This window comes from Chroicocephalus ridibundus, chromosome 6, assembly GCF_963924245.1.
Source record: "Chroicocephalus ridibundus chromosome 6, bChrRid1.1, whole genome shotgun sequence".
Taxonomy (NCBI): domain Eukaryota; kingdom Metazoa; phylum Chordata; class Aves; order Charadriiformes; family Laridae; genus Chroicocephalus; species Chroicocephalus ridibundus.
Genome location: NC_086289.1, coordinates 22,433,240 through 22,449,224, shown reverse-complemented (window position 1 = coordinate 22,449,224; position 15,985 = coordinate 22,433,240). Strand labels below are relative to the sequence as shown.

The window sequence follows — 15,985 nt, the reverse complement described above, 5'->3', positions numbered from 1 at the left end:
GAGGCAGAATACATGTTGATGGAGGAAGGCATGGTCCTGTGGCTAACTTGACAGCATTCCTCTGCCTTCAGCATGCCTTACGGGGCAGTTTGTACAAAAGCGAATGGGGACCTGGAGAAGTGGCTGAGGTTACAGGCAGTCATGTGGTGTAGAGGAGTTGGAGGGTGCTGGAGGTATGTGGAAGAGATTGAGAGCAAGAGCGCTGGCAAGAGGAGAGCTAAGGGGAATGGAGCTGGGGAGAAAGTTTCCTGCAGCAGGAGATTGCTGACTTAAGTGACACATTCTTTCCTGTGTTCCTGAAGGATGTACCAAAGGGTATGGTGGTAATGAGGGAAGACCAAAGCATGACTGGGGTAAAATACACAAGTAGAACTGAGGGATGTGCAGAAACCTAGGTATCAAGGATGGGTGAACGAACAGATCTCTCACTATAGATGTAAAGACTGAAAACGTGCATTCACAGTCCATGAAATTTGAGTAAAGGGTTACGCTCATTAAGGGACAGGGAAATAGGGGATGCACTTGCAACTGTTACGGGAAGAATAGAGGCCTTGATACAGTAAGAAGGCATGAAGAGTTATGTAGGGGGAAAAAAGTAGAAGGAACAGCAAAGGTACCTGAAAGGGGGTTGTGCGCAGGAAACTAATGGGTATACGTGTGAATCGTTTTCCATGTTTAGCCTGTAGAAGTGATACAGTATGTGACTAGTGCTGTGAGCTCAAGAATGTAATGTTTGGGGACTTCCATATCCTATTTTTGTATAGGAGTAGACTAAATAGTTGTAACTGTTTTTAACTCTTCTCTGGATAAATGAATCCCTCTGGCTGCAAAGTACTCTGTCTCTTGTGCGCTCTCTGTTTTGATGGCTCAGACATAAACATTAACAGTGAAAGGAAGCAGATGGGAAAGTGGAGAAACAATAGCTGTGTAAAATACCTGGTTCTGACACTTATTCTGTCACAGTGTGGTATGAATGATCCCAAGTGTGTTTCTACCCAACAGCATGATTGGTGAAAACTGAGGAAATAACAAATGCAATCAAATTGCACGTAACTCAGAACATCCATCCAGATGAGAACTTATGTCTACATAAATCACCATTATATTTAAGTTTTCAAATCGGTATTAAATTCTGTTAAACATCATTATAACTCCTGTAACATTTTAGAGAGAAAGTTGAATTGTGTTACAAAGCATGTAATTAGCTCTGACCTTGTAGTTCTAGGTAATGTTAACCATTAATAATGGTGCTTTTTAAAAGGCCAGAATCCTAGCTTAGCAGGTGAAGAAGAAAATATTGCAAAATTGATCATGTATTCTGTTACATTTCTTAAAAATAAAGTAATGTCCTGCTACTTACTTAAGACACTTCTGAAAATCAAGTCATCAATAGAACATTGCTGTGCAAAGCTATGCACATTTCACATGTAAATGTATAACGTAAGTCTCGTTTGTGCCTTTATTACTGTGCCCTGCAGTATATCTTCTCTTTTTTAAATATTTGTTTTACATTTTCTAAGTTCTCCTCAGAACCACGAGAGGTGCAAATATGTGGGTTCCTTCTTCTAAAGGATAACTTAGATTCCTTGAGCATTGTAAAATAGTAAAAATCCTTCACTGCTCCATTTCAGACCCATTTGAATTCTACTGCAGTTCTGTTTGTTTAGGGAGAATTAAAGAAACGGGTCTTGCCATCCAGTCAAGTTAAAATTTTCACTTTGAAGGAATGACTAGTTCTTGATGCAAGTCTTTAAAGTAGTTGTGCTATTGTATCAAAGAGTAAAGTACTCCATTCGGACTATTTTCGGATTCCTTCTTAATTATAGAAACCCTCTGCACTCTTCTATGTGAATTACCTTATTTGCTGAGTTTGTTACATTCCAACTATTGTGTGTTAATTTGGAGAACTGCTAATATCTCTCCTGTTTGACTATTTAATTCGCTAATACCTAGCAAAAGAGAGCTTAGTTTATCTATGTTCTTTACATTAATGCATAACTATCTGAGGTTATTTGTAGTGTGAAGTAGTGCTCCAAGTACAGAATAATACTGATCTTTTGGCTTCTGTTTCTCATCAGCAAGCGGAGTTACTTTCATAGATGCTCCTCCCAGCTCCTCTGGGAGCTCAGAAAATGTTTCATCTGCAGTCAGCCCTGCTACAGACAGTGGTTTGGAGTTGTCCTCACAGACTACCTCCAAGGAAGATCTGACAGACTTGGACCAAGTCGCTTCTTTGGGTCTTAATGCAGGAATGCCTTCAAATGAGGCCAAAGTCACTGAAAATCAAAATCAGCCCGAACTCCAGGTACGTGGATATAACTTATAAAGAGAAGCTCCAGCTCCCAGCATAATCAGTTGTGGATTTAGCACGCTTACTCTCTTTCTGTCTCTCTTTTCGGTCATAGGGTATATATTCTATTTCAAGGCTTAGGGTCAGAATAAAACGTTCTTTTCTATAAGTGATTTGTATATTCATAAACATTCACTCTTTGTTTTCTCTTGAGACCATCCCCATTGGCTGAGAAATTATAACTCTGCAGCCCAACGATGCACCTACGTAGCTAGTTGTACTCCTGCCAATATCATTAACCTTAATTAAAGGAGAAACTGTTAGAGGGAAATCTGCAGAACTCATTTTATTATCTTTAGTGAACAATTTTACTTGAGGTTGTAGAAATTCAGCTGTTGGTGTTTGTGTATGTGCAATACTGTTGCTGGGAAATATGACAAACCTGAACCGAGGCCTTTGTCAGTAAGTTTTCCTTTGTGTTGTCTCCACTTCTCCTGCAACAGTCATACTGTTGAGAGGATGGATTAGAGCTGCAGGGAACCTTTCGGAGCTGCAGATGTTTTGAATGGTAAAAGGCTAAGAGGACATAGATAGAAATAGTGTGCTGAAATTAGATAGCATTTAAAATTGAAAAATGAGCCAAATTCTAACCTCAGGGGCAGTAAGAACTGATAGGTAATAGGAGTATATTCAAAGTAAAATCCTTAGTCTTGCAACCTAGAGTTATGTAAAATAGGTAACAACTAGATAGAAGTGAAAGGGTGGAGAGGGTTGCAGATTATCTAGAGGCACTCTTTTCTTGTAGATTTTTTTTTTTCCTGATCCTCTTCCATTACTGACCTGTGTAGTTTTAATAATTCTGAATGAACCATGAACAAATAAGCCTTTCTTTTAGCTTGTCTAGCGCTTGTTAACCTTTGTTTTGCTTCTTTCATTCCCAAATGACTGTTATCAATGAAGAATGAAAGTCTGAGGGAGGAGAAGATCCAGTCAGCTTCCGTCGAGTCTATCCCTGAGGTCCTAGAGGAGTGCACATCTGTAGCAGAACATTCTGACTCTGCCTCAGTTCATGACATGGACTATGTAAATCCCCGAGGAGTACGTTTTACTCAGTCTTCCCAAAAAGAAGGTGAGAGGTGGGCAATGTTGCTAAAGTCCTTTCTCCTTTCCACTGTTCTTTTCCACTTTCTGCTAAGAAGGTGATAAGCTCCTGTTCCTCAGTGGGTTAGTAGCAACTTCATTTGTAATACTTGTTAGGCACCTGCAAAAAGCAAAAGCAATGTTAAGAGTGCTAAATCTCTCTTTTTCCTTTAGGAGCAGCACTGGTCCCCTATGGGCTACCATGTATTAGGGAACTGTTCCGCTTTCTTATCTCGCTCACCAACCCTCATGACCGCCACAACTCTGAGGTGATGATCCACATGGGGCTGCAGCTGCTAACTGTTGCCCTGGAGTCAGCACCCATTGCAAACTGCCAGTCCCTCTTGGGACTTGTGAAGGAGGAGTTGTGCCGGCACCTATTTCAAGTGAGTCTGGCTTGTGCTAGCATGGCATGTGGCACTGGGGAGTCAGATACTAATTTGCATCAAGGAGTCTCTTGGAATTTAGTGTTCTGAGGTTTGGCAGGTCTCAGTCTTCAAATAACTCTCATTGCAATGCAGCAGAGGGCTTCTGAATTGCACCAGCAAAACAGTGCTGTTGCAATGCCAGAGAGATTGTGGTGTGCTATTTTCTTCAGACCAGGGCCAAGAAGAATGAAGGTGATTTGAATGAACTGTTACTGTGGGATAACACTGTGTTTTGACATAATTGGTTTTGAGGTAATTACGAATGCAAGTTACCAGCTTAGTAGTAGGCAGAACCTTTGGAGTGCCAAGCTATTAATTGCACAAGGGCCATCTCAGAGGGAGGTCTTATCCCAAGTTCCTTCTCCACTAACAGGATCTGTGGACTTGGCAAAAGAACAAATTTGTTGTAGGAAAAGTGTTACCGCAAGCAGAAGGGAATTAAGTTGTATTCATCCTGACTAGCAAAAAGCGAGACCAGGAGGTTGAATAAGGGATTGGTTTTTGAAATACCATTGCTATGGGAGGCAATGTGTGGATCTCGAGGTTGTTGCAGGTGATGCCTGCAGTGCCACAATACTGCTACTTATAGCACATAATGACTAGCCTTTGTAATTATTTAAATTTTTTCTTGTTCAGCTGCTGAGTGTTGAACGGCTCAATCTGTATGCAACCTCCCTCAGGGTGTGCTTTCTTCTCTTTGAGAGTATGAGAGAGCATCTGAAATTCCAGCTGGAGGTGAGTTTTTTGAGGATCGCTGGGTGCCTGGTTATAGTTTATTGGGCTTCAGTTGAATGCATATATCTAGGCAGTAAGATACAGTCTAAATATCAGTTTACCTTTGTATAAATGACTCAGTGGGTTATGAGTAGGCTGTGTAGGCCTTTTCTTGTTGGATAATAAAATTTCTTCGAGACTGGTGTACTGCACTACCTGCCTTCATACTGGTTTGTTCTTTGGTTTTTTGTTTTTTTTGTTTTTTGTTTTTTTTTTTTTTAGAAAGGTAAAGCCAGGTGCACTGAATGGTAGAACTATTTGAAACCTTTTTACAGTCTCCTTCAGAATGAGCCATCATTAAAGATGGAGTGTCATGTGGGAAGATGAAACTCAGATCTATTTCTGTAGTCCTCAAAGCTATTCACTGTCCCGCTTTCTCTTTTCTTTCCTTAATCTGAGCTGCCCTGTGTTTCTGCCAGATGTACATCAAGAAGCTGATGGAAATTATCACTGTGGAAAACCCAAAGATGCCCTATGAAATGAAGGAGATGGCTTTGGAGGCCATTGTCCAGCTGTGGAGGATCCCCAGTTTCGTGACAGAGCTCTACATAAACTACGACTGTGACTACTACTGCGCCAACCTCTTCGAGGAGCTCACCAAGCTGCTCTCCAAGGTGCTGAACCGCCGAACGGGGGCTGCCCGCCTCAGCGGGCGGGAGGGAGGGAGCAGCGGGGTGCCGAAGGGGAAGCCGGTAACTCAGAACAAGGGTACTTAAGAGTGGGAGTGGTACTTAAGAATTCGGTGTGAGTCGTCTATAGAGATTAAGATGGCCGTCTTCTTTTGGAAGCAGAAGACAAAAGAAAACCATGATGTTTTACTAGTGTCAGAGCAGATAAACCATTAAGTATACGCTACAAAGCTTTGTGTGAAAAGTTTAGAGTGTTCTGTTGTATGCTTTAGGCTTCCCCAAGCTGTGAAGGAAACTTCCTTCCCCCATTATGGTGAGAGAGGCATGAAACTTGACTAATGTGCTTATTTTTTTTCCCAGAATGCCTTCCCAGTTTCTGGACAGCTGTATACTGTCCATCTGCTGTCTCTGGAAGCATTGCTGACAGTGATAGATAGCACTGAGGCACATTGTCAGGCCAAAGTGCTGAGTAACATACATCAACAAGAAAAGGAAGCTGTCAAATTCAGTCCAGAAACCATGAACAGCACCAAAGACACAAGCAATAGTAAGACCCCTTTCTTTGATATTTTGATATTAAGCTTAGTCTTGTGCTAAACTTACAGATCTCAGTTTCATAGCTGACATAGTAAGCTCCTTAAATATATGTTTTCAGTCTTCCTGTTGCATGTTTTATAACTACACACTGATGTTAATAACCATGCTGTTTGTAAAATGCACGGATATTAAAATGTGCCCCTCATCTGAAGCTTTATATTAAGGCCACGTCAAGACTGGCAGTCACAACAGAAGGAGGGTATGCGATGGAAATCACATAGTCAAAATACTGAGGATACTGAGGAATTGCAGTTACTTGGGGGAACTCCTTTGAATAAGCATATGTTCAGCTTAGAGTGATCAGTTCATTATTTCTCTATTGCTAGCTTTTTCCTTGGCTTATGGTTTTGTTTATGTGTGGGGATTTTTATTATTTATTTTAACTTCTACAGATAATGAGAGAGTACTCAGTGAGGGAAAATCTTCCACTGCAGTCTCAGAGCCAGCTGGGGCATGTCCTCCCACCAGTGGGTGCCTTATGGCTGATCAGATGAAGGAAGGCTGCATGGATTTGGAAGGAGGAAGTGAGGCAGGTAATAGGCTCTGTGGTACCCTGATACTTTGTGTGTGTATATGCTGAGAATGGTCCTGAGATTTGCTGACTGGTCCTGCTATACTATATAGACCACTATAGCTATTGTGTGTTCAAATAAGGAGGAGGTATGTGGTGACTATTTGTTTATTATAGGTGTGCTATATATGCCTACTAACTGTTGCATTTCTTCTGGGAGGGGGTTAGATCTGGTGGGTCAGTTTGGGGAAAAAATGTGTGAAATTTATACCAGTACTTAGTATTTTTAAGGTAGTCAAGGCTCTGCAGGGGATCGATAGTGTAGGTAGTCAAAATAGCTAGAAAATTAAATCTTGCGGATGTGTGAAATTGTGCGGGACAAGAAGCTACTATGCAGTTATGCTGAAGAAAATGTTGGTGGGAGGAATGTAGCGAGTTAATAGCAGGAGTGTGACTGCCATTTGCGGGGCAGCACATTGCAGCAAGACTCCATGACTGAAAGTTATGGTGGGACACTATAGTGGGCTGAGGTGCTACTCTGAGGATAGCTTTGACCCTAATGACACTTTGTCCTTCTAGCTGAGAAGAATATCCCCAGGAAGCCTACCCGATTTTCTTGTATCCTTCCAAGCCCTCAGGAACTTATGCAGATTAAGAACAAAAAGAAGGTATGATTTGGAGCATACTGCAAATAGATCTTTGAGAGTTCTCTTCGTTTCCTATCCCATGTGGCCTCTGCATGACTGGTGATATCTCAGAAATTTTGAGTTCTAGTCTCTGCTGCTAAGAATTAAATAGTCACTGAAAATCCTGCTACACTGCAGAGAGTAGTGACTGTTATCTGTCCTAGTTTCGTTGTGCTAAAAGTTGCAAGAGGTGGTGTGGAAATTTTGAGGCACGACTTGTAAGCTAGGTCCATATGATTTCTGGGTGGGAAAGTTGCTGGATCTAGTTTGCATTATGTGGACATAATCAGGTACTTTCATCAAAAAGAGGAGGTTCCCTACTCTTACCAAAGCTGTAAATGGAGAGCATACCAAGAGGCCCATAGTAGAAATTAATAGTCTAGCCTCCTGTTCTGGTGTGTTTATTCCCAGGTTTGCTTTATCATAAGGATGACGGACAAGATTGTCTTGATTGCTGCAAAGCCATTCTTTGTCTAGATGTCTGTTTCTTTGAACCTCACTAATCCAAGTTATAGTCTAACAGTACAGCTTTTCCATTCCCTAAGTGGTTCCAGTCTAGGTCTAGTGTTGACAAAGGTGCTCCATGCTGATGACTTGTATTTATCGGCTGTTGTGTGTCAAGCATCAGATTCTGGCCTGCTTGTTCACCTCCAGAGACAGTGGAAGAATATACCTAAAGTCCCTAAGGGTTACGTGGGACTGCTTTTTTTGGGGGTGTTTTTCATTCACAGATGTTCTTTGTACGGATTTCGTTCTCTCTGCACAACATATACATGACAGAGCTAGGTTATTTAGGAAGTGAGAGATTACTAAATTTCAGTATGAAAATGACTCATATTCTGGATGAAATGTGAGTGGCCATAGTCATTGTGGAGTAAGAAGCCAGATGATATACTGGAAGAAGCTGTTAATGTCTTTGAACAATTCATTGGTGATAGAGAGAAAGATTTTTGATTTGTACCTGACTAAAAGGCTTGTGACTTCCCTCTCCAGCATAAGTGGTTTTATTTCACATTATTATAAGGGAGTGGTGGTCATATTTGTTTAAACTTACTTAAACAAAAATACTGAAGGAAGTACAACAGATCTCTTTCTACTGCCATACTAATCTGTGCCTTGGGATCTGCATTGTCAGTCTCTGGATATGAATGTAATTTAAGGCATTGGTTTCTCTCTAGGAAATCTGCTGCAGTACTTAGGAACTTGGTTCTTTACCTACAAGACAGTGCTGCAGTGGGATAACGTTAATTGGCTTCCCAAGCCACAAGGACAGTGGGGGGAAGTGATTGTCAGCACAGTCTTCAAAGCAACCACCAAGTTTTCACATTAGCTAATTTCTAAGAAATTAATATTGATTTAGTTACTGTTTCATTTGTAACCCTTTGCTTTGCATTAATTACAGCTTTCATGGCAGCTTTGCTGATGGACTTTGTGTGAAAGTCCTTTGTTGAGAAGGGAGCTTGCGTAGTGCTTCCACTGCTCTAAGTGAAAACCTCTGATAATACTCCAGCTTTCCTGTGCTGGAAAACAAGGTTAGTTGTTTTTGCCAGTGGCTGAGAGTTCCTTAAAGAAAGTTCCAGGTGGCCCTAAGAAAAGGGGAAGTGCCTTGTGCTGCAGCAGAGGGCGGAAAGATGTTCATAAATCTCTCCTAATTTCCCCAGGGAAAATCCTTTCCTGACCCTAAATCTGCTAATGATTTCATCCTGAGCATGTAAACAGGGCACACAAAACGTTCAGGTTAAGTAATGTTGATGCTGACGTGTCACCAGCATGTTCTGCTTCCTGTAACCTCTGAAGTACTAAACATTACCAGTGCTGGAAGGAGGAAAAAAGCTAAGTAAAAGCAGAAAACAAATTATGCATCAAATGGAAAGTTTTCTTTTTTTTTTTTTTTTTCAAAGGCAATGACCAGGAGCTCAAGAGCATAGGACTGACAGGATTATAAATGCAGTGCAAACTGCCAGCAGTCTGGTCTCCTTTCAGGTAGTCTTAAGAAGTATAACCAGTCCACAGAATACCCTAGGGCTTGGGTTACAGGATTTACAGCTGAACAGAAATGCTGCTAGCGTCATACAGTCCCTTCAGGCCTGTTACACTTGGGCAGCACATGGTTATTATTTTGTTATGCCCTCACTGGGTCCTCGTGCGCTCCATGCTATTTCAAGGTCTGTGTTTCATTGCAATTTGAAGATGTTCATGCAGGCAGGGGAAGGAGAGAACAGAGGGCTGGTGGCTTATGAGGTACTGAGAAACCCAGGGGAGCTAGTAATCATGATGGTCACGAATTTAGTTCACTAGGTCATTGCTAGCAGTTTGATCGTGATAGGAGCTAACAGGGAACTGACATTTATTCTGGTGCCTTAGTAAAGTTCATACAGTTGTTTGTGCTTTTAGTTTTTTTGAACACCACCAAGAACATTCAGTTAACCCCTTCTTAGTCGGGCGTTTCATTATGCTGTGACTGTGGCACAGTCTAGTTTCATAAAATAAAAATCAAGCAGGGTAAAACTAAAAAAGCTATCTGATGCTTGACACACAACAGCAGATAAATACAAGTCATCAGCGTGGAGCACCTTTGTCAACACTAGACCTAGACTGGAACCACTTAGGGAATGGAAAAGCTGTACTGTTAGACTATAACTTGGATTAGTGAGGTTCAAAGAAACAGACATCTAGACAAAGAATGGCTTTGCAGCAATCAAGACAATCTTGTCCATCATCCTTATGATAAAGCAAACCTGGGAATAAACACACCAGAACAGGAGGCTAGACTATTAATTTCTACTATGGGCCTCTTGGTATGCTCTCCATTTACATCAAAATGTAAAACGCATCTGCTCTTCCCAGCCTACAGATAGCCTTGTCATGCTGGAATATCAGATGTTCCTGGAACTATGTCTCACTAGCAGAATGTTTTCTGGTTCTTAGTTTAAGCTTTTGCAGCACTTCTTCCTTGCACCTGCTGAATACGTGCCAAGGATTCTTGCTGCATGTCTCCTGGCAGTGAGGTAGAGTACAAGAGGCTGGAGCCAAAGCAGACAGAAGAGGGCATGGAGCAGCACTGCTGTTTTAACTGGGTAGAGTTGATCTTGCCACATATCTGGGGTTCATCAGAGACCTTCGTCTGCTCTGTTTACATAATAGATCAGGTGAGGCATTTGAAGTAGCAGAGCTAATTGCTCAGTGAAATGTCAAAGCTTTTCAAAGACAGCAGCTCATGCTTGCTCTGTCCAGTAGTATTTGATAATGAATCCTTGTGATGAATGCAGGTTTTCTGGCCTTGGTTAGCCTTCATGCCAGATTACACAGCACAATAAATTTGATCCTGCTGAGGTTGATCTCTATTCTCCTTTGCTTTTGGTTCAAATGCCAAGAACAATCTAAAGTAAGAAATGCACTTCAAGCTTGTAATTATCAGAATGTCTCCTTCAGCTCCTGATAACCGGCACAGAGCAGTTCAACCAAAAGCCAAAGAAAGGGATACAGTTTCTGCAGGAGAAGAACCTTCTTGCCACCCCCATTGACAACAATGAGGTAGCCAGGTGGCTACGGGAAAATCCTCGCCTGGACAAGAAGATGATTGGGGAATTTGTGAGCGACCGTAAGAACATAGACTTGCTGGAAAGCTTTGTTGGGTGAGAGTCTTTCTGTATCTCTTTAATCAGAAAGGGGTGAAAGTTAAAAGTTCAGTGATTAAAAAAAAGCAGTAGAATAGTAGTTCCTGGAGGCACTGGATTTGTATCGCTTGGTTCTCTGTGTACCACCGTGCTTTAATTCTGTGCATCTCTTGCATATGGTAACACCTTAGATACATATAATAGTATGATATTTGAACTTCTTTCAGTGGGACCAGTCTCTGGGAAGACTGGAGACATTATAACATGCAAAATCACCTGTAGGATTGTTGACTCTCTTATTGGTTTTTGCCTGTTCATGGTATGTTTCTTCTCTCCTCACCCCCCCCCCCCCACTCTTTACTGTTTGTCCTCTGTGAAATCTGTTATTCTGATGCTGAAACAAACAAGGCAGCAGTCAGTTGTTTCAGTTTCTCATTGCATTTCATTCTTCTTGCAGGACTTTCAGCTTCCAAGGTTTAAGGTTGGATGAAGCCTTACGACTTTATCTAGAAGCCTTCAGATTACCAGGAGAGGCACCCGTAATCCAGAGACTGTTGGAAGCCTTCACAGAACATTGGAGGGTGTGTACTTGGTGGGCAGAAAGCTCAAAACTGTGTTCTTTATTATGCTTCTGCTTGCTATTTTGGATGTGTCTGTTCAAACTATCTATATAAGCTCTCTGTGCCCTGCAGGCAACAGCTGTTGTTTTGTTGGAGGTGGCAGCAGTGCATAGATTTCAGGGGTGCTTTTTGGAAGCTGGAGCCAGAGCCTGGGATTTTTGTTTTTTCCCAGGGATGATTCAGTACTGTGGGCAGGAAAATGGCTGTCTTGCGTCACTGATATCGCTGTTCCTGTAGGACTAATTTGTGCATACGTTTGCCTTTCAGAAATCAAATGGGTCCCCATTTGCTAATAGTGATGCCTGCTTTGCCCTGGCCTATGCAGTTATTATGCTGAACACTGACCAGCATAACCACAATGTCCGCAAGCAGAATGTCCCAATGACTCTGGAGGTAGGTGTTATCAGTGTAGGCACCTGTGTTCTCTGGTTTTAATAGCAATCTAGTACCTGTTTTCATCTCGGTGGCATTTTCTTTTTTCCCTGGCATTCATCACTCATGTACACAATAAGCTGGTGTGCAGCGCTGAAGTTGAGTACGGTTGGAGAAGGGTAACCGTGGGCAAGGGGCAGTCTGAAGAAATACAAGCTTAGCAGACAACTCGCCATGTTCATCAAGAGACTTGTGTGTGTGTGAGCAAACTGTATGCTAAGGCATAGTAAGAATGAGAAGGTTCTTGAACCGCTGTGGGCTTCTGGAGAGTTCAAGTTCTGTGAGTGTCAGTGCAGTGGTACGGACCTGTCATTCTGATGTCCAGCCTCAGCTAAGCACGTGTTGTGTTGTGTCTCTCTTCTTTCCTTGTCAGCAGGGACAGGGGTTACTGCGCACTACTGCCACTAATAATAACATTTAGTCTTTGAACTTTGAGGCTGCACGCTGAAGAGTGCAGGAAAATCTCCTTCTAGTCCCATGAAAAACAAGTGAAGTATTGATCCTAGACAAGCAGCTAAAGCTGGAGGTATTAGGAGCTAACGGTAGTATAACTTTTTTCAGGAGTTTCGGAAGAACCTGAAAGGTGTGAATGGAGGCAAAGACTTTGAACAGGACATATTGGAAGACATGTACCATGCCATCAAGTAAGAATCAACCTGTCATCTCCTTGTATGCAGAGAGCAAACTAGAGTTGTTTGATCTGTGAGACCTCTGGAGAGTACGTAAAGAGACTCGCCGATCATGTGCCTGTTTGCCTTAGACCAACTTCCAGCTCCATGTGGGGCAGTGGTAACAAGCCTGTCACAGTGATTGCACTGGATTTGTATCTTTGGATTCTTGCCATGGTATTTTAATCCACAGAGCTTAAGCTAAAGTTAAAAAATACATTACTTCTGTCAACATGCAAAAGAATGGCTGAGCAGGACCGGCACATGTGACATGCTGTATCTAAGAAGGCTCCGTTCTCCAGACCAGACCTTTAGGCTTCTTTAGAACATTTTATGTAGTGCTAGAGATAGTATCTCTAGCTGACATAACGTGTTCAGGTCTCAGTTTCATATGTTCTGCTTTTGAGCTCTTCATATGAGGCTGCTGTCTGCGTCAATCTCTTCTGCCACCCCTGAAGCTCTTGGCACACTGACTGGTATTTGAGGAGAATTCCTGGTGGCTGAGGCAGTTTTGTGCACAGAGTAGCTCTGGGCAAGGACCTTTAATAACAGCTCAGAAATCTAGCCTATCAGTAAATTCAGGCCCAGCCAATTTGAAGCTGAGAGGATTACATCTCTGAGGAGACAGGATGTGACTCTGACTCTCAGCTGGTTTCAGTCTGCGGTGGCAGACAGTGGCTTGGGCTGGAAGCAGGGCAGTGTGATTAGGCTGACCTTCCCTTTTGAGCCTTCTCTGGGACGGTGGGGATGCTGCCTGTACTAAATATCTAGAAATTCTTCAAGAGGTAGCTCTAGCTTTCAAATAGAGCTCTGGTTTTGATTGGCCTCTCTTCCCTGAGGGTGTTCTTAATGTTTTTGGTAGTACCCTGAGAATATCCTCATATCTTTCAGTTAACTAGTACCTCTGTCCCAGTCTATTCCCCTTTATCCTGCCTTCACCAGATACTTCAGCTTTTTCAGGATGTACTGTGGCTAAAACAATTGGTGTATCATTTTGGTATTATTCCATCTCAGACAGATTGACCCAGTGTCATAGTTGAGATTAAGGAACTGTTTGGGTTTTTTGTATTATTAGGGGGGAAATAAATCAGACTGTGATCTGTACAGAGTAGTGCCTGATGTCTTCAGGATGACAGCATTTCACTTTTGAGCACAATTTCATTTCCTGAGACTTTCCAAGTAAGCCCATTCACTTGCTTCTCTTAATATTGATCAAGTATGGGTTCTTAGAAAAAAAAAAAAACACATGCTATTGACTGCAAACGTATTTTTCTATATAATCTCAGTAATGATCGCTCTTGTCAAAATGTGGGGACCTGAAACTGAGAGGAGCTTACATAGTATGCAGAAATCAAGAGGGTTTTTTATAGTTGTTATTAGCATGTGAAAATGGCTTCTTTGGCAACTCAAATATGTTATGTTTTTTTTTTTTTATTGTTGCAGAAAGACTTCTAATTTTCAGATTGGCTGCAATCTGCTGTTCTTAGTAGACTTGAGACTCTTGTTCAATTAGTTGGTGATCTGCAGAGGGTTACCTCTTGTGCAATGTTACCCGAGTCTAGGGAGTATGTATTTAGGCTTAATATATTTTAATCTGGGATTGCAAGTACTACTTGGCATAAATCATAATTGTTTTATTATTGTATAGCTTTAATCCAGTTAGAGTAAGGAGCTGTGGTATCCTGGTTATGAATCATCCATCGCACATTTGGTTTCTTTTTTTGTCTTTAATTTTGCACTACTTGGCTTTCTGATACTTGATTTTGACATAATATGAATATTTACATTATTCTTATACAAAGGTACTCATGCCTACCATTGACTGCAGTGGTATAACAATTTAATATTATTTTTAGCTGGGAGTAACGAGATATGCAGAGCACTCTAATGGGGTGAGAGTTGGGATGGGGGGAGGGGTGAAGCTATGCCAGTGTGCTGTCCAAAATTTCCCACCATTTAACTGCAGTATGTGTTGTGTTTTGCACTTGTAGTGTTAGGTAGCTGCTTCTTCAATACTATCCTTACATGGTTGCTGCTGGGTGCTGGCTGAGAGCCACCAGACTTTATATCCGGAATATGAAAGCGGGGCAGGGGAAGCAGGCAGGCCTAGGAAAATAGAATGTTTCAGGAGCTGGCAAAATCACTCTAGAGTAGGTATTGCTTAGCTTTGGGACCATGTAATGAAAGGCACTGTGTAAGTGTTAGGTTTGGCTCAGAATGAAAAATTCAACCTTTCTGCCTTCCTCCCTTGTAGAAATGATGAGATAGTGATGCCAGAAGAACAGACGGGCCTGGTGAAGGAAAACTATATCTGGAATGTCCTGCTACATCGTGGAGCCACTGATGAGGGAATATTTCTCCATGTGCCTCCTGGAAGCTATGACCATGATCTCTTCACCATGACATGGGGGCCAACCATTGCAGCACTTTCTTATGTTTTTGACAAGAGCTTAGAAGAAACAATCATCCAGAAGGCTATCTCTGGTTTCAGGTAACTCTTGCATTCATGAAGACCCGGAAGAATTAAAGTGTAGCCATTGTATCCTCTTTGCCTGCTAGAGACATGGCCTCTCTTTGTTGCTGCTTGCTGTTTGGCTTGACTGTTGTGTCGTAATAAATCAAAGTGCCCAGAGTATGTATTTTTAAACTCCAACCTGGTTACATTTAAAAGGCCTACTGACATAGCTCTGCTGCCTAGAAGTGAGTGGAAGAAGTCACTCTTAACTTGCACAGTGATGCTGGCAAAAATCCCTGTATATGAACAAAACCTCTCACATGTATGAGGCCATGGCTGTGGCTGAATGGGACAGGGGATATTTTTTCTTTTTTTTTCTTTCCCAGATGACCAATATTCAAAAAACTTGCTATCTGTGAGAAACTGTATTGGAATGATCTTTGGTCATGCTTAAATCCAGACCAAAAGATGCCTTAAGAATAGTTTTAAAGCTCTGTTAATATACTGCTGTAGCCATGATCTCTTGGAAACTAGACCTTCAACACTACCACCAAGCTCAGCAGCTCTCTCTTGTGTCAGGACAGAAGATTAGGTATATTGGCTCAGGTGCAAGCGGTCACTGTTTAGACTCACTTCTTAAAAGTGATCCTTGCATCAGCACAGGCAGATATTAGGATCTGTGGATGAGGATTGAGATTATTTGAGGGATAAGAGTAGACTTCTATGCATCAGCGTTCATTATGAGTGGGTGGAGAGGAAGGTCTGAAGTGTCAACAGAGAGGCTCTCAGATTTGCTGTCCTGTAGACAGACTTGTCTGTGATGACTTATTACATTGTTTTCTGTTTTCGTCTTTCCCCAGGAAATGTGCAATGATTTCTGCTCACTATGGCCTTAGTGATGTGTTTGACAATCTCATAATTTCTCTCTGCAAGTTTACAGCCCTCAGCAGCGAGGTAAGTTTGTAAGGCGGGGAAAGGAGAATGGCTTTTAGTATATTGGAGCTCTCTTCCTCTGTTAAGCAGTAATATTTGTTTATTTTCATTATCACAGTATCTGTAGATATCTACCAGCCTCTGCCCAGAGTTTTCTGGAGGAAGCAATGAGAAGTGTGTTGTGAAGCAGGACTTCCACAGGACA

General features: G+C 41.8%; 1 protein-coding gene across 6 annotated transcripts in view; it reads left to right on the top strand.

Moving 5' to 3' along the window:
• The window catches only part of GBF1 (golgi brefeldin A resistant guanine nucleotide exchange factor 1), a 108,527-nt gene that overhangs the window by 77,459 nt on the left and 15,083 nt on the right, over window positions 1-15,985 (top strand). For all 6 annotated transcript variants that reach the window (XM_063338551.1, XM_063338556.1, XM_063338555.1 and 3 more), the window contains 14 exons: window positions 2,079-2,305; window positions 3,251-3,419; window positions 3,605-3,816; window positions 4,495-4,593; window positions 5,052-5,246; window positions 5,622-5,808; window positions 6,251-6,391; window positions 6,949-7,037; window positions 10,488-10,690; window positions 11,130-11,253; window positions 11,560-11,685; window positions 12,286-12,368; window positions 14,647-14,883; window positions 15,708-15,801. In XM_063338551.1, the coding sequence (XP_063194621.1) occupies window positions 2,079-2,305; window positions 3,251-3,419; window positions 3,605-3,816; window positions 4,495-4,593; window positions 5,052-5,246; window positions 5,622-5,808; window positions 6,251-6,391; window positions 6,949-7,037; window positions 10,488-10,690; window positions 11,130-11,253; window positions 11,560-11,685; window positions 12,286-12,368; window positions 14,647-14,883; window positions 15,708-15,801 (2,186 nt within the window). The remainder of the gene's footprint in view (window positions 1-2,078; window positions 2,306-3,250; window positions 3,420-3,604; window positions 3,817-4,494; window positions 4,594-5,051; window positions 5,247-5,621; window positions 5,809-6,250; window positions 6,392-6,948; window positions 7,038-10,487; window positions 10,691-11,129; window positions 11,254-11,559; window positions 11,686-12,285; window positions 12,369-14,646; window positions 14,884-15,707; window positions 15,802-15,985) is intronic.